The sequence below is a fragment of the Trachemys scripta genome, chromosome 2, assembly GCF_013100865.1.
Source record: "Trachemys scripta elegans isolate TJP31775 chromosome 2, CAS_Tse_1.0, whole genome shotgun sequence".
In the NCBI taxonomy this organism is placed as follows: Eukaryota; Metazoa; Chordata; order Testudines; family Emydidae; genus Trachemys; species Trachemys scripta.
This window is the reverse complement of record NC_048299.1, coordinates 274,177,999-274,200,896: the sequence shown is the minus strand read 5'-3', so window position 1 is coordinate 274,200,896 and position 22,898 is coordinate 274,177,999. Positions and strand designations below refer to the sequence as shown.

At 46.7% G+C, this 22,898-nt stretch overlaps 1 protein-coding gene across 3 annotated transcripts in view; it reads left to right on the top strand.

Moving 5' to 3' along the window:
• LOC117873849 (serine/threonine-protein phosphatase 6 regulatory ankyrin repeat subunit B-like) overlaps positions 1-6,771 on the top strand; it is a 78,878-nt gene extending 72,107 nt beyond the window's left edge. For 2 of the 3 annotated variants that reach the window (XM_034763690.1, XM_034763689.1), the window contains 2 exons: positions 3,841-3,993; positions 6,420-6,771. In XM_034763690.1, the coding sequence (XP_034619581.1) occupies positions 3,841-3,993; positions 6,420-6,628 (362 nt within the window). In that variant the 3' untranslated portion in view covers positions 6,629-6,771. Of the gene's footprint in view, positions 1-278; positions 2,463-3,840; positions 3,994-6,419 lie in introns of those variants that run through there. The other variant, XM_034763691.1, reaches the window with a different exon arrangement.
• Positions 6,772-22,898: the final 16,127 nt, after the last annotated feature.

The window sequence follows — 22,898 nt, the reverse complement described above, 5'->3', positions numbered from 1 at the left end:
GGTGAATCAAAGCGTTTCATTCCAATTTTGACATTTTTGTATACTATAAAATAAATTTCTAAATGAAAAGTCATTTCAAAACAAAAAATGCAAACATTCCATTAAGCAGTGTCAAAATGGAATGTTTCAACCTAAATCCAAATCCTTTCTTTTTTCTTCCCCAAAACTAAACTGCATCAAAATTGACACATTTATGGTGAAATGATTCACTTTCAACGAATTGATATTTTCCAACAGAAAAAGATTCCATCAGAAAATTTCCAACCAGTTTATTACAGCCCAAATACCCTCGAGGCGACCCAACAGTGGACATCTAGTCTGGAGGCCACAGAACCTCGATATTTCTGATCGAGCTCACAATATTATGAATGTTACCACAGTGCATAGTAACTTTATACCATTGTACTACGTTCCAAGCACCGCATCAAAGCACTTTCCACTCATCTACACCTAAATGTGGGCTAGCAGTGTGCAATATAGACGTTTTGGGTACATAGGCAATGATCGCCTCCAACAAAAATATCTTGCCAATGAAGACAGCTGGCTCTCTGATAGACCCAGGCAACTCCTGGTCCAGGCATATCATTTGCTAGGTGGCAAGGTGGGCAGTTAGTCCCTCAGAACTTAGACCTGTGAATTTGGAAGGAGAGGAAAACTATCTACTCCACTCCCCCAACCCATATGATCACATATAATGTTCTATATGCTGACACAACTTTGCCCTCCGCCCCCAAATTTTTCGGAAATGACACCCCTGCCTTGGACATCAGTGTGGCTAGATGGGTGGTAGGGTAAGTGCAGGAAGAATGTCTCCAAGTCTAATGGAAACTGTTACTTTCCAGGAAAGGAGGCTAAGAGTTTTGTGATGTATGTCCTCTTAAAGAGACACTGCTCCATTCCTTCTCACAGACATACAAGAGAATGGGGTATAAGTGCCCTCACATGACCTGAGGCTGCTGTATTACATCTCCTGAGAGATCAGTTTTAATTTATTTTAAAATAAAGGGTTGGGGGGTTATACATTTTTATTCTACTGACATTCATTACATTGGGAATGTTTCAGAAATCATGGTGTACTTGTAGTGGTGGGTTTTTCATATACATAGCCCTTTCCTACATGAATGTCACATGGACAGCTGCAACTCCCCCTTCTCCCCAAACCAGAACCAAGCATGCATCATTTAACCAAGTAGCTAATCAACATAATAGTATTTTATTTCCCAAGAAGCTCTGGAAACAGGATATATAACTGTAATCCCAGATAAAAAGGATATCAAATTGGAGTTAAGGTTGAGCACATGTTAGTAATTTAAGGGTAATTACAGGGATGTTGTAATTATCCCAAAACCAAGCATTACCAATCCAGGAAATTCAGTTAAGGTTAAATTTAAAAGAAATTCAGTTATGTTAAGGAAACTCCAATGCACAGTTAAGGCACCCAGACAACGTTAACTCCGTCCTGTAATGACACATGGAATAACCATACAATTAGGATTAGTGCATAATAGAAATCAGTTTAATCTTTTCTATAAGACTAAGGCTATGTTGAACTCTTCCCCTTTTTTTCCTCATGATGCCACTATAGGGCAGAACTAAGAAACTAACATCAATAGTAAATACAAACAAAAAAGCCTTAGAAAAAGAACATGTAGGCTGTGGAATTGTTTTGCAGTAAGAAGTTCTATTGCTTGAGACATTAAAATCTAAACTGGACTAGGCACTTGAAACTGAACTGTTAGAGACAATCCTGCAGGGATATGTGGACAAGATGAGCTAATAAATCTTCCCCATCTCCAATTTCTGTGCTTCTATGAGAAATGTAATCCCAGGAGACTGAGGGCCTGATCCTGAGAAGTGAAGTCAATGGACTAGACTTCACCCTAGGCAAACCTACTATAAATAGGTCTTATCAGGGCTGTTACTGGCATTGGCCCCATTCTCAGTCATTTCAGACCCTCTTGGCATTTGAAGTTGTGATTTTCCAGCATTCCCTTCCATGATTTTCCCAGTTGTCTGGTTCAGAAATGTGGCTCAACGCGTAGTACCTCAGGGTTGGCAGAGGGACAATGTCCTACAGAGAGGGGCAAACATCTGAAAAAAATATTCTGCTCCGATGAAAATCTAACTTCTCTGTGTTCACTCGCTCGCTATGTTTAAATTGGGTGAGTGTACCCAGAGAGTGTATTCATGGCGGGAAAGTTGGTGTGAACAACAAATGTTAAGTGAATATGGGAAGATATTTTTGGAGAGTGAATTTTGCAATCGCAATGCTATGTGTTACACTCATCCTGACAGAGATCAGAAGCATTGCTGTGTAACCTGTCTAAACTAACCAGATATCAAACTGCTGCAGGCCAAGAATTATTCACCAAAACTAATTGACAAATAATATCTAATAATGATTAAATTCAAGAAAATTGTAAGCCGCTAGTGGACAACATGCAAATGGAAAAGGAGGCTAAAATCAGTGAATGTATCGCTTCTTGGCTCTCTGTGACCTGAGGGGTGAAAACATTATCTGCATTTGTCAGCTCTTACTTCAGGGTGTTAGCACAGGGCATGCTAAATTGGGAAAGATGTTGGACAATTTTTTTTATTTTTTTTAATTAAAAATGGCTTTTTTGTCAAACTGGAAATTTCCATGACAAATCATAGAATCATAGAATATTAGGGTTGGAAGAGACCTCATGGTCATCTAGTTCAATTCCCTGCTCAATGCAAAAAAATTTTTTGACCAAAAAAATCAGTTTTTTTTTTTTTTAATGAAAAGCCAAAATCCCCAAAATTGAAAAAAATCAAGGGATTTGGTAACTGAAAACCAAAAAAATTTCAAGTCAGATGAACGTTTTCAGTAAAACCAACTATTTTTCCCCTGCCTGCCTGAAATCTTTCAGTTTTTGAAAACTGTAAGCGTTGAGGGGTTTTAACAAACAAAAAAAACCAACCAACCCAAAACACTGACAAAAATTGTTTTTTTCTTTAAATTTCATCCAAAACCAATTTTTTTTCTGAGGGGGCATTTCCCAAAAAGCTCTATAAAATTTACAAACTTGGGTCCTTAAAGGTGGCCTCCTAAAAATCCACATTTAGACACCCAAATAAAAGCTTTTCTTTAGGAGCCTAAATGCATATTCATGAGCTGAACTGTAGGCACCGGGGCGTGAAAATGTTGTCCAGTGATTACGGTAATCCTCAGATGTGATCTGACTCTTTTTCAGGGCCAAAAATTAAAGATGAATAATGTTTTTCTATTTTGAGGTCAAGGAGAGGGGTAAACCAGTCATTCCACTCCTGAGTATTGGCAATCTTTCCAATATGATCTTTCCAACACCGCAGCTGGGCACATACAGTGAAAAAATAAATTGAAAACAATCAGTAATAACTATTTGGATCCAATAATTAATATTTCTCAAGATAACTTGAACAACTCTCTGCCCAATTTGACCTGAGGCCCTGCTATTGCTGAGATATTTCCAATCTCATCTCAACCAAGTAGCACAGAAATCTCATTGGAGGCCCTAGTCTTTGGAGAGGGCCACACTTGGAAGACTCATGTAAGCCTTGAATGAACATCCCAACTTTGGCACTCTTACCTGAACCTATGATATGTTCAGAGGTTGTCTGTCACTAATTTGCTGTGTGAAGATGGGAGGGGGGTTTATTGGTATAGGGGGTTTATTGGTATAGACTATATGTATCTCACGTACCAGCCAGCACAATTTTATCAAAAACAGACTAATAAGACAAGCATGGGAAAATGTGAAGATAAATCCTCATTGTAGAGGTTAAGATCCTGTTTGTACACAATCCTACTCATTTGAGCTTCTGTGCTCCTCCAAGGTAAGCTGTGCTCCACTGAACGAAGAGACCTGATAAACGAAGAGGAAGACCTGGACAGCACTTCCGACACACGATCCATCAATATGCTGGCTCACACATCCATGGGTTGGATTAGGGTTGCTGCCAAGAGGATGACACAAGTATCACCAGAAGGTACTGACCCTTTGCTGAGCCATATGCTAGAAATCCACAATAGACCGTCAGAAGGGGACCAAATTACATAGGGTGCCCCAGTAGGGTGCACCTCTGACACTGAGCAAAGGAAACCATATGCTGATATCAAGGGAAGGGGCGTCCTAATCAGGAGAGCTATTTGATAATGGAATGGAAAGAAGACCCCATTGCTGGAGGATACAAAACGCAGGGAACAATCCTCCACTGGACGATTTAGACACCCTAATGGGTCTTTGCCATTTCCTTGATTCTAAATCTTTCCCTAGGAAAGGTGAACAGTTGATCTTTAATGTACCTGTTGTTTTTTCTCTGTACTTCTGAGATCCTCAGACTGTGTGGTTGGGCTGTTGCCATATGTCTCACTTTTGTTATTTCTGTACGGCGTCAGTACCGTTGGTGCAAATAGCCTTTTCCTCTGCAGCTCTTGTCTTCCTGTATCCTGCAATTGCCTTCCTATATCTCTCCACCACACTGATTCTCCGTATTGGTTCATGTAGCTGGAAGAGTCTCTCTTCCCCCCCCTTATCTACACATCTGAATTTTTTGTCCCCCTTTGCTGTCCTTTGTTGTTCCACTTCCTAAGAGTATTATCCATTTTGGGAAATATTGTGGCTGAAAGGTGCTCTGCAGAATGAACTTCTGCATGTGCTACCATATCTAGGCACAACAGAGCGCGCTAAGGATGGAGTCATTACTCTGCCTGTCTTTGCTTTAATGCTGTTGGTTCAGACACTTAGGAGTCAGTTTTCAAAGCAGTGGGAGGGAGGGGGTTTCAGCCAGTGCTGCTTATGTTTTGTCTGGAGAGGCCAAATTGTACATCAATGTAACACAACATTTCACTAACACGACTCTCCACAAAGGTTCCTCCTCCCCCTCCGCTGTTATCTAGCTTGGCTTGGAACTTACAGTGCTGTTGGAGGCGGCTGGAAGGGAGGTTTCTTTTCAGTAGGTTAGGCCGACCCTATGAGTTTGAAGAGAGGAAACCAGATATTGGCAAATCGGATAAACACGATAGAATTCCATGGCCCATTCAGAATGAATTTGGGGGGGCGGAGGGGGCACATCTTTGGTGAAAGGGAGCCTCCCCCTCTTTCATTGCCTTAGTGATAGAAGAGGATGGGGTGTTTCCCTCTCTCACTGTACACTCACCGGGAATGGGTTCAGTATGAGAGAGTGCCTCCTAGCTCGGCCGCAGGGCCATTCTGAGCCTGCTCTATCACAGAGACAGAGGCGGGACAGGATGGATTCGGCATTGCAACAAGAGCATATTTCACAGAGGAAAATCAGAGACGCATTTATTCTTTATTCATATTTGTTTCCTATGAGCTCCTGCCTCTGCCTCACCAGACTGGACTAAGACCAACTTAATTTGCATAGCCACTGACAGCTTTCAGTCTGGTACAGGCTGGATTTGAACCCATAAACTAGTGGTGAGAGGCTCTATCTCCATTTACCAAACCACTGCTCCCTCAATGGGAACTTCAAGTGCACGTCTGAAGGCAGAATCTTTTCTGTAAGTTATCCCATTAAATCAGATGCAATCATTGCATTAACTACAGAAAATTAATATTAAATATATAATACAACACATCATACAATTAACCCTAAGTAACATATTTCATTGGGTAATTTAGTAATTTATATAAGTTTATTTCCTTAATCATGAGAACCTACGAGTTTAAGAAGTCAGTAATCTCAGCAGCTCCAAATAATATCAGACAATATATTTTAAGCAGGGGCGGCTCCAGGCACCAGCGCACCAAGCGTGTGCCTGGGGCGGCCAGCTGCGGGGGGCAGCCTGCCGGTCGCTGTGAGGGCAGCAATCAGGGAGCCTTCGGTGGCATGCCTGCGGGAGGTCCCGCGGTTTTGGCGGCAATTCTGCGGCGGATACGCCGAAGCCCCGGGACTGGCGGACCTCCCGCAGGTGCGCTGCCGAATCCGCGTTACCAGTGGACCTCCCATAGGCGCGCCGCCAAAGGCTGCCTCACTGCTGTGCTTGGGGCGGCAAAATACATTGATCCACCCCTGATTTTAAGACACTGAGTTTGTGAGGGTCCATAAACAAACACATGCAGACACCACCATTGCCAACTAATCTGCACAGCCCCAGGATTGAACTCGAGATCTTTGCTCCAAAAGCAGACCTCCACCACCTGAACAAAATGGGAAGTCCCGTTACCTTTACAGCAGTATTGTGAGATACTCTTTGTAGTCCTCCAGCCACCAGGAGGCGATATAATCACACTTGAGCAGGTCTGATTTCATCCAGGAGAGGGCTATGGGGTCTGACACTTACACTGAACCAACTCCGCCTGTTAGAGGGACTCCAAAAAAAAGGAGCCTTGGTGCATGGATGGGTGACTTTCTCCTCTTGCCCTCTTAGCCATCTCTTGTTCTGTCCTTAGGTGGGCACATTCGAAGCCCTCTGCCAGCAGGGCCGCTGCACATTGAGGAGGCAATAGACTGGCACAGCGTGGCGCTCCGCTATTACTCCTTGAAAGGGCGGATGGACAGAGCACTGTTGGAGAGGGAATTGTCCATGCACCATGAGGAGAAGAGGGGTGTGCAGCCCATCCATCTGCTGGTGAACGGCCAGGACGCGTGCAGAGTCTAGCCTGTTTGCACCCAGCTCCCTAGTACCAGCCATTGCTGTGACGTGGGTCCCCTCTGGGCTGTCTGAATGCAGTAGGGCATGAACGGCGATGTGTTGTATGTCCAAACGGAATGCAATAAAGATAATTTTCCGTGTTTCCTCCACGTCCAAATCCGTTGGATTTTTGTACTCGTGATCCTCCCTCTGAGGCCTGATCCTGAGAGGTGCTGAGTGTCTCCGGCAAGGTACATCTGCCTGGAGCCCAGCACCGAGGGGGCTCAGCACTTCAAAGGATTGGAACCTAATATGGGGATTCTGGCTGGTCAGCCACGACCTTCTCCAGCACCCATAGGAGGTGCTGGTCATGCTACATGCCCTCGGGAAGGAAGTTTCCCCTGAAGGTTTGGTTTTGGCTTCTGGTTTCTCCCTGCCTTAGTGGTTGTGGCAGTTTTACTGTGCCTATTCCACAGGTGGTGGAGAGAATCACTGGGCTATGGGGACAGCAATCGGACTAGCAGGACAGCTCAGGCTAGAGAAACGCTCTCCTGTGTAAAACCAGTCCTAGCTTCACTGCCAGCTGCCACATAGTGAAGAATTGCATTGTCCTCCCATGATGCAATGGGCTAAACCGCTTTCACACACACCCCCGGTGGGCAGAGGTGTGAGGGCTATAAATCCCCATCTCCACCCCCTACACCTTTGCTCCGTTGCTCAGCGGTTAGGCACAGCAGCAATCCACAGTCATTCCTGAGGGCAAGGACTATTGGAGGCTAATGGCAATGGAAGAGTGGGCCAGCTAGGAGGATATTCCACACAACTCAGCCTGGGAAAGGGTGTAGCTCTGGCCTGCTGCCCCCTGGTGCTCCCAAAGTCATGAGCCCCAAGTCACTTCCCGTGTAGGAGTGCTTCTCTGTAGCCTTGCTGCCACGGGGCTCTGGCTTCATGGTTGCAGTGTAGCTCAAAGAGAAGAGACAATAGTACAGTGAAGAGAAATGGAAGGTGCAGACCCACGTGCTTCAGGATTCCCCCCTCACCAGGCAGAGATGCAGACCTGCTGCCCAGGGGTTGTGCCACCTGGAACCTGCATTTCATCGAAATCCATTCAGCGACGGGGGCTTACCAGTGTAAGCAGCTACCCCGGGGAGAAGTGACATGAATTTAGCTGGTAAAATAGGGGCCCTGAGGATAGTAGGGACTACTGGTTAGCACAAGGGGGCAGGGAATCAGGACTCCTGTGCTCTGGTCCAGAATCTTGATACTTAATCCCAGCTCTTAGGCCGGTCACTTAACCGTTCTGTGCCTCAGTTTCTCTGTCTGTAAATGATGACAATCACACCTCCCTCATGGGAACGCTGCAAAGCGCTGAGGTCCTGGGAGAGCTGGCGCTTTGGGACAGATCTGCGCTCTCATTGAAATCAATGGCCAAAAATCCATTGATTTCAGCGACAGCAGGGCTAAGCCTTATATAAGGGTAAATAAAGGTTGCAAGTTTTTGGCTTCCATAAATCTGCACTCTTTCGTTGGTGGTCTGTCTGAACAGGCTTTGTATGAGCTAACCTCCTCTCCCATCCCCACAAGCAGCCAGGCTGCCTGTCTGTGGGTGGTCAGGACAGCGCCTGCATACCACCGAGAATGGATGCCGAGGAGACACTCCGTGTGCGAGATCGCCGTGCTGTGCAGAAGGAGGAGTTCCAATGTGCTGAAGTCTCCAGGATGAGACAACACTGGGGTGGGGGGGGCAGCGTGTGGCTTGCTGAGAACCGAAATATTGGAAGTATTCAAGAGTTTGGGCAGAAGCAGGAAAGCATGCTTAGGCACCTCCCCGCAGTGCTCCTGGTGAATATCTGAGTGTGTTGTGGGTCTGCACTTCACAGCCCATAGGGACTTCAGGAACACAGTAATACAGCACTGCAGGAGTGCCCCAGTAGCTATTATTATAAGTAAGCTGGGATGGTTGAGTGGTTGAGGCACAGCAGGGGGACTCAAGAGCCCTGGGTTTAATTCCTGGCTCTGTCACCGACTTCCTGTGTGACCTTGGGCAACTCACTTACTCCCTGCATTTCCCATCTGCAGCATGAGGATAATACTACTGCTTGTAACTGACTTGTCTACATATGGTATGTGTACACTGCAAAAAAACAGCCCCGTAGCAGCGAGTCTCAGAGCCTATGTCAACTGACACTGGCTCACGGGGCTCACGCTACAAAGCCAAAAATAGCAATGTAGGCGTTCCCACTCGGGCTAGAGCCCCGTCTTTCAAACCCAGCCGGGGGGAGGGTCTAAGATCCTGGCTCCGGCCTGAGTGGGAACGTTTACACTGCTATTTTTAGCCCCGTTGTGCAAGCCCAAGACAGTTGACCTGGACTCTGAGTCTTGTTGCCGCAGGTTTTGTTTGGGGTGTTTTTGCAGTATAGACGTACCCGTCAAGCAGGGGTGACCTGTTGCTATATATCTGTACAGCACCGAGCATGCTCAACTGGTTCCAGGGTTGCCAGGTGTCTGGTTTTCAACTGGAAAATCCACTCGAAAGGGGACCTGTGCAGTATCCGGTCAGCACTGCTGACTGGACCCCAAAAGTCCAGTTACCGAAGTAACCACAATTGGCCTCTGCCACCGGGAGGGCGGGAAGAGCAGCTGCTGCTGGAGGAGGAGGGATCCTGACAGTGCACTGCACTTGTGGAGCAGGGCCAGGCTCGCTGCCCATGACAGCCCATCCCACCTTCTCAGCCTCCCAGGGCCCTGGCTTTCTCCGGGCCCTCACTCCAGGGACAGACTCACCTCGCTGTGCTCCAAATGGACAGGCAGGCAGGCTCCACGTCAGCTCCTCCCACCTGGCTCTTCAGGTGGCAGGTGAGTCCCGGGAGAGGGGGGAGTAAGTGATGAGGGCCTGTAAGGTTCGGTTATGAAAAAATGGAAAGTTGGCTACACTACCTGGTTCCCTAAGTGTTACTATAATACAAAACAGCAGCACCCACCCCATTATGGGAGCGCACAAAACTATCATCAATGAGGAGACATTTTCATTCCAAGCCCATTTTTCTGGGGTGCCTTAACTTTCTGGGGATAAACATTATCTTCTGAGCTGAGTTAGGGAGAACTTAGGGATGTAGAAATCTCGTCGACGTCACGGTCTCCTTTGAGAACACGACTCCGGCATTTTGCGAAGCCCGAGCTCGTAAGATGGAAAAGTACGCCCCCCTGGCTGACACCCTGAGAGCGAAGGGCTATAAGGTGCAGATTGACGCCCTGATTGTCGGAGCCCTGGGCGTCTGGGACCCCTGCAACGAGCGTGTGCTGCGGACCTGCGGGATCGGTCGACGCTACGCACGTCTCATGCAGCGCCTCATGGTCTCAGATGCCATCCGATGGTCCAGGGACATCTACATCGAACACATCACCAGCCATCGACAGTACCAGGAGGCGTGAGCCAGAGTGACATCGTTCTCCCACTATGAGAAAGGGACCAAGTGACCTTCTCCATTGGATCATATGAACTGGAACCATAAACTCCCTAAACATTAAATCTCACCAAATGAGGGTCAATCCATCCTCATCGTCATATCAACTCATTATACTCCACACCCAAACACAATCACTCTATGAACTTCATACCCTCATATCTCAATGTCTGTGCTTTGACCCATCAACCTTTTACCCCCAATTGGGGATATTGCAGATTGTGTTCCTCATGCCACCTGATCTTAAGCCAAACTTTGCACCCTCGATAATCTGGATGTTATTCCCTGATAACCAGAAACTTCTATGCTCAAACTCTGTTCACAATTTTTTTTTAACATCATCTTAATAAAATTTTAAAATGGGCAATGACCTCCTGGGTCATCAAGTCCATCCCCTGCTATCACAGGCTACCCCATCATATAACCCCATTCATAAATATATCCAGCTCCATCTTCAAACTGGTTAGGTTGTTGCCCCCACCCCCACTCCTGTTGGGAGGCTGTCCCAGACCCTCTCTCCTCTGATGGTTAGAAACCATGTTTTAATTTCCACCCACAATGTATTCATGGCCAGGGGTAGCTGACCTATAGAAAATCCACCATCTGTTTGAAGAGCTATTCCCCTGTGATTGCTGGCAATTGGAGGAAGCGTTAGTGCCCTGTTAAATCTCTAGTGTGAATCAACAAGCCTCTTGAATAGCTAGACATTTGAAAGGTTAAGAAAACTGCCCTTTTTTTCCCACCAGAGGCTAAATTTTTTCTGAAGAGCAGCCTAGCCTCTCAGTGTTAAGGTCTTATTTCAGGCCAGCATCCCTGCTAACGCCATGAGCAGATAAGCGAAGCAATTCTTTTGGTATTATTCCATATAGGGCCAGATCCTGCCACACTTAGGTTGAGCCGTATGCACTGAAATCAAGGCTAGGCTCCGCTCTGCTTATGTCAGGCTTCCTTAGAAACAAATCTAACCAGCGAATGCCTTTAGCATGCTTATGAGTGTCGAGAATCACCTCTCGCTTGCAAATGTTTGTGAGCGTAGCGTCATTGTTGCTGATTTATGTTCTGAAAGGGGCCGTGTTTCAGTAACAATCCTGTTACAGTCTCATACCACGTTTACAGCAGTGTAACACCATTAACTCAAAGAGCACTTAGTCGGGGCCAAAGAGCCGGCCTATTTTTAATATTGGAAGCCAGACGGCAATTGTACGGTATAAAGAACAGGAGTACTTGTGGCACCTTAGAGACTAACAAATTTATTTGAGCATAAGCTTTTGTGGACTCTACAGCCCACTTCTTCGGATGCATAGAATGGAACATATATTGAGGAGATATATATACACATACAGAGAGCATGAGAAGGTGGGAGTTGTCTTACCAACTCTGAGAGGCCAATTAAGTAAGAGAAAAAACTTTTGAAGTGATAATCAAGATATCAAACTGTCTGTACTGAGCTAAGAAGTGTGAGAATACTTCAATGGGGATATAGATTCAATGTTTGTAATGGCTCAGCCATTCCCAGTCTCTATTCAAGCCTAAGTTGATTGTATCTAGTAATTGGTCTCTCAGAGTTGGTAAGACAACTCCCACCTTTTCATGCTCTCTGTATGTGTATATCTATCTCCTCAATATATGTTCCATTCTATATGCATCCGAAGAAGTGGGCTGTAGCCCACGAAAGCTTATGCTCAAATAAACTGGTTAGTCTCTAAGGTGCCACAAGTACTCCTGTTCTTTTTGCGGCTACAGACTAACACGGGTGCTACTCTGAAATTGTATGGTATGTTGCCTTCCTGAGATCCTTAGGGATGAATATCAGTGGTCTTATCATCAGTCCCTTTTTCGCTCTCTACTGCTCACTGCCATGATACAGTCTGTGACAATACTGGTCTCAAATGGGCCAGAGGGACAGTCTGTGTCAGTCAGCAATATGCTGCAAAAGCTGCCTCCAGGTGGTAAAATACATCCTCTCCTACTCTGTCTAATCTCCAGCAGGAGTCTGTTAACAAGGAGCCACATGATCCCGTTGTGCTCACCAAAAAGGAGCGGGTACCCGCAGATGCCATTTTAATTTGTTTGGGTTTTTAAACGTGGTTTGTATTGTTGCCCCTTTTGCTGAGCTGCGGCAGACGTTGGGTATTTGTAGCTGGTCAGTTTCCTATTGGAGAAAAAATTGGCGATGCACAGTCAAGGTATTTCCTAATGTGATGATTGCTTACAGCATGTGCCCAAGTCCCATTTACCTGGAATAGAGGTGGACACAAAGTGCCCATGGGAGAGTGATTTCATTTGGCAGTAACCTCAGTGAAGGCACCACTACCCTGTCACCAAGAAGCTCTATGAGGGTAATTTTAACAGGGCAATTTCCTGTAATATCCTTGAAAAAAGACTTATTAAATTAAGTTTCAGTATCTTTGGAGTCCATTGTATTAAAAATGCAAACATTATGTATTGTTGTGGGATTGTATTAATGTCTCTGCGGGGAGACGTGGCCAATGGGGCGTGGTCTTAGCTTCAAAAGACTATATTGAACAATGGGACAAACAAAGTTAAGTGGGAATCTCAAGGGGAAGATGAACGCAAATTTATCCCCGTCTAGCTTTTGAAGTTATACACTTAGGAGTGGGGCCTTTGTCTGCTGATCACCTGTTTGATGAAGACACGGTCAAAGGACCAAGCTGTACAAAGGAAAGAATGAGCTATTTATGGGGGTGCTTTTTCTGAGCAAAAGCTATTATGAACTGGTAACCACGGAAAATCCCCATGGTGGCATTTGAAGGACTGGCACCTACCAGAGCCCTTTTTGGAGTTGGGGTGATCTCTAGTAAGCTTGTTAGCATGTATGTAGGTTCGTTTATTGCTTTTAATGTTTTCTCTGTAATGTTTTCCTCTTAAGAATAAATGTGCTTGCTTATGTAAGCAGAGTCTGAATAAGCTCTCCCCTGACATCTAGTGGTGAGCTGTGGAAAAAGACTTCAGAAGCTGATCTCATTTGCATGGACACACCCACCCTGCCTAGGTGCTCAGCATGATGGGACTGCTTTGCCCAAATGATCATTGGTGGCTGGTGTTGGATCCCCAGTCTCCTTGTTATTGGGGCAGGACTAATAAAGGGTTGTTACCCTTGTTGTGTGAACTGAGGGCAGCAGAACTGTACCTGACATACCCCAATGGAGGGACTCACCCTCAACTTAACCACACTCGCTAGGCAGGGAACATGGGTTCCAAAGCCCAATGACTTGAGAGAGGGGACAGGTACTGGGACAGGTGGTGTGGTTTGACTCTTCCTCTCTCCATGGTATAATAAAAGAGATAATTTAGACTCAATTGAGAGTCTTGTTACATGCTGCAGAGCTGAAATCACTGATCCTTTGGGACAGTGTCTCTATTGCAAGAGACTGCCCCGTGTGCACCAGCAGTGCAGATCCCCCACTAACAGCTGAAATCACTGAGAGCTGTGTTAAGTGTCGGGGGAGGGGGGACCCTGAAGACATCTTGGCATATGGCCAGCCTGGAAGCTGGTGGAGAAGTGCGGCAAGCGGCCAGCCAGGTGGCTGGCAGAGAGGCATGGCCAGCAGGGCAGCTGGTGGCACAGCAAGCGGCCAGCTGGCAGAGAGGCGTGGCCAGCAGGGTGGCCGGTGGAGAGGCGTGGCCAGCAGGGCAGCTGGCAGCAAGGGACGGCAAGCGGCCAGATGGCGGAGAGGCGTGGCCAGCAGGGCAGCTGGCGGCATGGCAATTTGCCAGCTGGCAGAGAGGCGTGGCCAGCAGGGCGGCTGGTGGAGAGGCGTGGCCAGCAGCCTGCAGAGGTGTGGCAATTGGCTGTTGGGGCGACGAGCAAGTGCCCAAGCAGTGCAGCATGTAAGGTGCCTCCTTACCCCCTCTCCACACAGGGTGGGAGGTGAGCTCTGGGTCTGCACTGGCCAAGGACAGCAACTGTGAGTGGGGTACATAGAAGGGACGGGCATGTTAAAGGGACTTTTGGGTTGCTGGACTTAATACCCTGAGGGTAAAAGGACACTGCCCAACTTACTTGGGGGTGGGTCTTTTGCTCATGGTTTGTGTTTATGAACCCTAGTTGTGGTGTTTTCCCAAATTAATGCTGAGTTAATTCCCTCCTTTTATTAAAAGTTTTTGCTCCACTCAGACTGTGCTTGCGAGAGGGGAAATATTGCCCCTTAGAGGCACCCGGGGGGGGGGGGAGGGGCGTGTGTAATTGTCCTAGATCACTCGAGCCGGTTTTGTGTTGTATTGTTGAAAAGGAACCCCTAGACACTGAACCCGGCCCTTGTTGCTGCTGGCTCCACCTGGCAAAAGGGTTACATTTAGAAAGAGCTGGGCGCTAACTTATAACTGTGGGCAATTGCGCTGGTCATAGCCTCTGCAAAGCACAGACGCTGGCCGTTTAGGTCGTCTGACTTGCTGGAAATAACACAGGGTAGGCAGGGAATGGCGCAGGCTTGAAAACACCCTGGTCAGCAGGCAGAGAGATGCAGGTCTCTGTCCAAGAGAGGTGACAGCTGGGGAGCTGAGAGTGAGTTCAGTTGCTGGACCATGGAGGGTAACTACAGATGCAGGTGCCCTGAACTGCGACAGGTGCGTTTACGTTGCAGTCACGGGGTGTGATTGCAGCTTCGTAGCCATACTGAGGTAGCTTTAATCTAGCTAGCTCGGGTCCCAAAGCAGGAACACCATGGCAACGTGAACTAGCTACCTGAGTGCTCCAGGGAGGTGGGGTTGTACAGCCTGTGCCGAAGCCTGTGCTGCCATGCGTTCGCTGCTCTCGGCCTCTGTCTGCTTAACACACACGGAGCTTTTCCTGCCTCAAGGCCTTGGGCTTTTCTCCACTAGTCCAACACTGCTCCCCCAGGACTGCGTGGTCTTGCACAGTGCACATTAACCTCGCCTTTGTGCAGCTGCTTGACCACGCAAGGAACCTCTCAAAGGTCTGACTGCCCATCCAGGCCAAGGGGAGCGTTTTGACCCACGCAATTCCCTGAACAGCTGGCTGGGTGCAGCCACTGCACGGGGCCCCGCCCTCTGCGTTTAGCTCGTTCTCTGCAGAGTTTCATGCTCGGTGCTTGTGTTCCTGAGGATGCTCACCATGTATGACATCAGCACCGCTGGCCATGGCTGTATTTCTATGCACTCAAGTCTTTTACTGAATACAGTTAACCTATGGAAATAGCTTCCTTTCCCCTGACCCCCGCACTTGCTGCAGAGTTAAACCTCTGTGCTCGTTTTATTTCAAACGGTGTAAATCATGTCAATTTGCAAACAGCCCCAAATTCAGCCCTGCTGGTCCTGTCTCCATTTTCTGTTCCTCCTGATCCTTTCCTGGGCTGCCCCAGCCACCTGATGATTTCTCCTGGCTAGAATAAGCTGGCAGAGATATTCCCCCCTATGGCAGGTCAGGGAGGGTTCTCTGAGGCTGAATCCCACCAACAGCAAACACGTATGCGCATCTCTGTGCGTCTGTCAGCTTTTCACATTCACGTTAACTGTGTAACACTCCCAATCACCAGTTGCTCATCCTTGCTGCTCGTGTCCGTGGGCTTTAATGGAATATAATAGTCACCAATTAAGGCAATACACTTAAGGGAAATAACATCTGTATTTGTTTGGGAGGTGATGTTATGCTTTATCCTGACCAAATGCAGGTCTTAGGCAACGTTCCCTCTAATTTTTGACAGGCCGTGTGCGCAAAAAATTTCTTCTGTGCAAATTTTTGTGCTGCTTTGCACATTTTTGTGCATGTGGTGTTTTGCCGTGTGCACGGTGTTTAGGATCTGTGAACGCGCACAGCTTAGAGGAACAGTGGACTCTTAGGGCCTTTCCTAGGATCACAGCCTAGCACAAATGGACACACAACAATTCAGATCCATCTAGCTAGGTTTTTTTTTATAAGGTTACCCATCCCCATGTTATGTAAAGCTACGTCTATATCATGAACAAAGGGCACTGGTCTAAATAGCGGTGTAGCCACAGTAGCCTGGGGATTGGCAGCTAAGCCACACTGAGTATGTACCAATGGGTTTCAGGCAGGTTTGTACTCAGCAAGGCTCCTGTGCTACTGTGGTGATATTACTGTTCATACATACACTAGCTTGGTGAGAACTGGCTTGAGTATGTGTACTTGAGCAGAGAACTCACACCTCTAACTTGTAGTGTAGACGGAGCCTGAGTACAATATGTTCCAGTATGAGTTTGCTGTGGGGCTCTGGCAAGAACAGTTTTTAAAGCCTTCATGAAAGAAATCATAGACGTGCAGGACTGGAAGGGACCTCAATCGGTTGTCTAGTCCAGTACCCTGCACTCAAGGCAGGACTATATAATAACAAACCATCCCTGACAGGTGTTTGTCTAACCTGTTCTTAAAAACCTCCAATAACAGAGATTCCACTATTCCCTCGGCAATTTATACCAGTGCTTAACCACCTGACTGGAAGTTTTTCCTAATATCCAACCTAAACCTCCCTTGCTGTAATTTAAGCCCATTGCTTTTTGTCCTATCCTCAAAGGTTAACGAGAACAATTTTTCACCCTCCTTCTTGTAACTACGTTTATGTACTTGAAAACGGTTATCGTGTGCCCTCTCAGTCTTCTCTTCTCCAGACTAAACAAACCCAGTTTTTTCAATTGTTCCTCAGAGGTCATGTTTTCTAGACCTTTCATCATTATTGTTGCTCTCCTCTGGACTTTCTCCAATTTGTCCACATCTTTCCTGAAATGTGGCGCCCAGAACTGGACACAATACTCCAGTTGAGGCCGCATCAGTGTGGAGTAGAGCGGAAGAATTACCTCTCATGTCTTGCTTACAATACTCCTGCTGATACAGCCCAGAAGCAACAGTGTTACACGGTTGACTCATATGTGCACTTAAAAGGGATCAGAAGAATTAAGTTAAAAACAAAATTACTTTAAAGGCCCAATCCTGTATGCAAGCAAAGCTGTCACTGAAATCAGACCTGATGTGGGTAACACTGGTCTACAATTTTTGAGACGTCGTCTGCTTCAGAGATAAAATGTGCTATTTATTATGTATTTTGATGTGCTGAATTCAAATATGACAATTAAAACAACTGATTGGCTACTGTTTCTAAGATATTTAAGTTTTTACATTTTATGTCTATGTATATTGTGTAGATAGTAGAGTTTTAATCATAAATTGTAAACCTAGGTCTTTTCATGTGTTTATGGTTGCTTTACATGATAATATTTCACCTGTCCTGTTTATGTAACACTTTAAAAATCAGCAAAAGGGTTATATAAATAAAATTTATTATGAAACAAAAGGCAAAAAACTATTATGTACATAGTTTAGTCCTATTCAGTGTCTACTCGGCGTTCTTGGCTTGTCTTTTGTATTCATTAAATGGAGCATCTCTTATCACTGTCCAGCAATAGTCTGCAAGCATTGATGGGCTCCATTTGCCCTGATAGCGTTTCTCCATTGTTGCAGTGTCCTGGTGAAATTGCTTGCCGTGCTCGTCGCTCACTGCTCCGCAGTTTGGTGGAAAAAAATCTAGATGAGAGTGCAAAAAATGTATCTTTAGTGACATGTTGCAACCCAGGCTTTTGTATGCCTTGAGGAGGTTTTCCACCAACAACCTGTAGTTGTCTACCTTGTTGTTTCCGAGAAAATTTATTGCCACTAACTGGAAGGCTTTCCATGCCGTCTTTTCCTTGCCACGCAGTGCATGGTCAAATGCATCATCTCGAAGAAGTTCATGAATCTGAGGACCAACAAAGACACCTTCCTTTATCTTAGCTTCACTTAACCTTGGAAATTTTCCACAGAGGTACTTGAAAGCTGCTTGTGTTTTGTCAATGGCCTTGACAAAGTTCTTCATCAGACCCAGCTTGATGTGTAAGGGTGGTAACAAAATCTTCCTTGATTCAACAAGTGGTGGATGCTGAACACTTTTCCTCCCAGGTGCCAATGACTGTCGGAGTGGCCAATCTTTCTTGATGTAGTGGGAATCTCTTGCACGACTATCCCATTCGCAGAGAAAACAGCAGTACTTTGTGTATCCAGTCTGCATACCAAGCAAGAGAGCAACAACCTTCAAATCGCCACAAAGCTGCCACTGATGTTGGTCATAGTTTATGCACCTCAAAAGTTGTTTCATGTTGTCATAGGTTTCCTTCATATGGACTGCATGACCAACTGGAATTGATGGCAAAACATTGCCATTATGCAGTAAAACAGCTTTAAGACTCGTCTTCGATGAATCAATGAACAGTCTCCACTCATCTGGATCGTGAACGATGTTGAGGGCTGCCATCACACCATCGATGTTGTTGCAGGCTACAAGATCACCTTCCATGAAGAAGAATGGGACAAGATCCTTTTGACGGTCACGGAACATGGAAACCCTAACATCACCTGCCAGGAGATTCCGCTGCTGTAGTCTGGAGCCCAACAGCTCTGCCTTCCTCTTGGGTAGTTCCAAATCCCTGACAAGGTCATTCAGTTCACCTTGTGTTATGAGGTGTGGTTCAGAGGAGGAGGATGGGAGAAAATGTGGGTCCTGTGACATTGATGGTTCAGGACCAGAAGTTTCATCCTCTTCCTCTTCCTCGTCTGACTCAAGTCAGAATGATTCTGGTGCATCAGGAACCGGCAGTCCTTCTCCGTGGGGTACTGGGCGTTTAGCTGATGGAATGTTTGGATAATGCACAGTCCACTTTTTCTTCTTTGACACACCTTTCCCAACTGGAGGCACCATGCAGAAGTAACAATTGCTGGTATGATCTGTTGGCTCTCTCCAAATCATTGGCACTGCAAAAGGCATAGATTTCCTTTTCCTGTTCAACCACTGGCGAAGATTTGTTGCACAAGTGTTCCAGCATATGTGTGGGGCCTACCTCTTGTCCTGATCTCCAATTTTCCAGCCAAAATAAAGTTGATAGGCTTTCTTAACCATAGTGGTTATACTGCGCTTTTGTGATGCAAAAGTCACTTCACCACAAACATAGCAGAAGTTATCTGCACTGTTCACACAAGTACGAGGCATCTCTGCTCACTTTGGCTAAACAGAAATGTGTCCCTTTGCAAAATCAAACACTGACAAATAAGAGAGCACGACACTGTATGATTTCTAGAGCTGATATAGGGCAATTTGTTCAGCAGAGTGATGTAAGCTTCGTTATGATTGCATCATCCATAACTTTTAGGAATAACATGATGCAATTCATATCATGTATGACGCAATACCAGCTTCAGATTGCATCATTCATTGTTTTGCCTAAAAAGCAAGTACTGTCCAAACCTAGTCATAGATTTATTCATAGACCCAGTCAAAGATGTATTTTAGTAATTTCTGGTTTAAATTGAGATCCCTTCCCTTTATAACTCACTTATCCTCCGCCATTCCCAAGTCAAGGGTCGTATATACTGACCCAATAGCATATCTTGAAAACTAGAGCCAATCAACAATTTTAAGCATCATTTTCATTCTCAGTGACCCAGAATTAGTAAAGTTTGACTACATTTATTTCAGAAGCATTTTGGCTGTAGAGCAGTGTAATTGTGACGGGATCCCTGGGGTACACTCTGAAACTGTGAGACTGTTATGCCCCCTTAACTCTCCAGTCTGGGCTGTGTCTCACAATGCTTTGCCAGTGACAAGCCGCAAACCCCTCCAGGCACTGTGATCACTCAGCCATCGGTATGTGGAGACACACACCCAGCTAAATTGCATCCAGGTGCTCTAAGCCACTAAGACACCAGCAAATCCCACCAGCCCACAGCCTAGCACCCCAAAATTATACCGTCTTACACAGCACAAGACTTCCTTGGACAGTGCAAGCCCATTAATTAGTTTGCCACTCCAACAAAGGGTAGTGGACGTTAACCGGAGCTGAGATTCTCCAAGCACTTCAACCAAAAACACACTGTTTTCAATAAAACAGATTTACTAACCACAGAGAGAGAGAGAGATTTTAAGTGGCAGGCATAGAGATCAAAGTTGTTTACATGAGAAATAAAAATAAAATCACAGTCTAAATTCTAAAAACTAAGCAAGACTTGAAGCAAGCAGTTTCTCACCCCCACTGGATGTTTCAGGCAGTTTCCAGTTCTTATTTAGGGTGACCAGACATCCCGATAAAATTGTGACTGTCCCGCTTTTGAGGCGTTTGTCCCGCGTCCCAACCGAAGTACGGTCGGGACGCCATTTGTCCCGATATTTTGTTACGGGCGTTTTTGTGTGTGTGTGCGTGTGTGTGTTTTTCTTTACATTCACCCGTCCGGATCTTCAGTGGCAATTCAGCAGAGGGTCCTTCAGTCGCTAATGGTCTTCGGCCCCATTTTGGCGGCGAGTGCTTCTGTCTTCGGTGGGCAAAGTTTATTACCCTCTACCGAATTGCCGCCGAAGACCCAGGTGAGTGTAACAATTAAAAAGGTGCCCCCCCCGCGGCGGTCCCGATAGTTTCCACTTAGCATCTGGTCACCCTATTCTTATTACACAGGTGGAATTTCCTTCTCAGCCTGAGACTAATCTCCCCAGTTCAAAGTCTGTGTCTTCCAGACGAGCTTCTGGGGGAGGAGAGAGGCCTAGTGATGATGTCACTGTCCCTCTTTTATACTTTCTTCCAGCTGTAACATGGAAGTTAGGGAGCCCCCATTGTGGTTAAGGCACTGGACAGGGATTCTGGAGAACTGGGCTCTGTCTGGCCTCATCTGCAAACTCCCTTGTGCCTTTGGGCAAGAGACACAACCTCTCCGAGCCTCAGACCCTTCTCTTCTGTTTGTATCCCTTTCGCCTGCCTTTTGTCTGCCTTGTCTATTTGGATTGGAGGCTTCCCAGAGCAAAGACTGCCTCTCGCTGTGTTTACACAATGCCTAGGACAATGGTGCTCTGGTTTCACTAGGGGCCTCTAGGCACGATTATACACAAATAATAATAATTAGTAATGTCACTGGCTCAACTCTGGCCCTAGCATTAAAGGCTGTGGACCTTGGCTGAGTTGGGTCTGATGCTAAAAGAAAAGGGGCCTTGCTGTCAGTTCTGGCAGCTGGAGTCCACCACTGGCTATTTCTGTGGTTAAACTGTTTAAATCAAGTTAACGGAGTTACAAATTCACTTTCAAAACAGCCCTCGCAGCCTGAAGTGTGAATCCAGCCCAGCTGAAGACGCAGACTGGGGCTCGGGAGTGTTTAGACAGGAGTGGGTGTGGTATAAGCTATCCCGATGCAACCCATGTGTTCTTCCAAATCCCAGAAGGAGGCAGCGTTTGCCGGGTCCCTAGATCTCCTGCATTGCCGTGGGATGGCTGTTTAACACTGCCCTGTAAAGGGCAGAAAGCTATCACCCTAGGAAAAGGAGCGACGTGATTTCTTTTATTCCTTGGCACCACCTCGCCTTGTGGCAGGTGCTGCTGAAGAAAAATGCACAGTGCAATTCCCGGGGGTCGAGGCTGCAGTAAAAAGGATTAATGAAGGGTGCTAATGCAAACAGCATCTGAATACTGCACAATTAGGATTGTCCCTGAGCCAGAAAAACATGGAAAAGGGTCCTGCTCCGATTTTTAGCTGCAATCTGGCCCTGACGCAACTAACAAGGCAGTGATCCAGATACTTGAGGTTGCTGGGCGAGTGGGCAGGAATCAGCAGGGTGAATCCAAGAGAACAGAAGCTTGTGTGAGGATGATCCCAAGATCCTGAGATAGGAGCCAAATGATGTCGTCTCCAGCACTCTTTACACCCAAAGTCATGGGTTCTAGGAATCTACAACCACCCGGGTGTGTGTGAGAGAGAGCGGAAGACACGAATATACCCCACCTCCTGATTCATGATGGGCTGGCTCCTGGCTGGCCTTGGGGAAGCCAGACACACGTGTCCCCAGCTCCTGTGTAATCAGCTATCCTGACTGTGCACACACTGAGGTCTAGGCACGGGGTCCAGAAAAGTTGATTACAAGAGCAGAGCCATCTCACGGAGCCCTGAATTGCGCCAAGGTTTCCAGAGGGTCTCCTAAGGCAGTGGTTCTCAAACTTGTTCCGCCGCTTGTTCAGGGAAAGTCCCTGGCAGGCCGGGCTGGTTTGTTTACCTGCTGCATCCACAGGTTCAGCCGATCACAGCTCCCACTGGCTGCGGTTCACCGCTCCAGGCCAATGGGGGCTGTGGGAAGCGGTGCGGGCTGAGGGACGTACTGGCCGCCCTTCCCGCAGCCCCCATTGGCTTGGAGTGGCGAACCGCAGTGACAGCCACGGTCGGCCAAACCTGTGGATGTGGCAGGTAAACAAACCGGCCCGGCCCACCAGGGGCTTTCCCTGAACAAGCGGCAGACCAGCTTTGAGAACCACTGTCCTAAGGTCATTACAGAATCAGAGCGGAGATGTATGATTTCTCTCAGCCAGCACGAAGACAGGCTAAGGGCATGACGCTGCTGTCATTGATGCGAATGTAAAGTGGGTGTAACTTCACTGTAGTTAATGGAGTAACACCAAAGTAAAATGGGTGGGAGCTCAGAACCAGGCCCTTCGAATTGCCTGCAGGCAAGTAATAAAAAGAAATGCAGTTGAAGTCAGACAGCCATCAATACACTGCCCGTTCCTGCTCCCACTCCCGTTGGTGTCTGTGGAATAACGCCTGTCGATTACAATGGGAGAAGGATCCGGTCAGAATGGTGTCGTAGTAATGGGTACATGCCCTGTCCCCCCCCCCGCCTCCAGGGTCCTTTTGGTACAAGATAGAGCGACTGTCATACTCCAATGTGTACTTACCCCAAAGACAACTCATCTTTCACAACAACCTGGGAAGAAATGATATAAAGGCTCAGAGTCTCTGCTGGTACAACTGTGGTGATGCTGTGTCAGCAGGGGAATTGGACCAA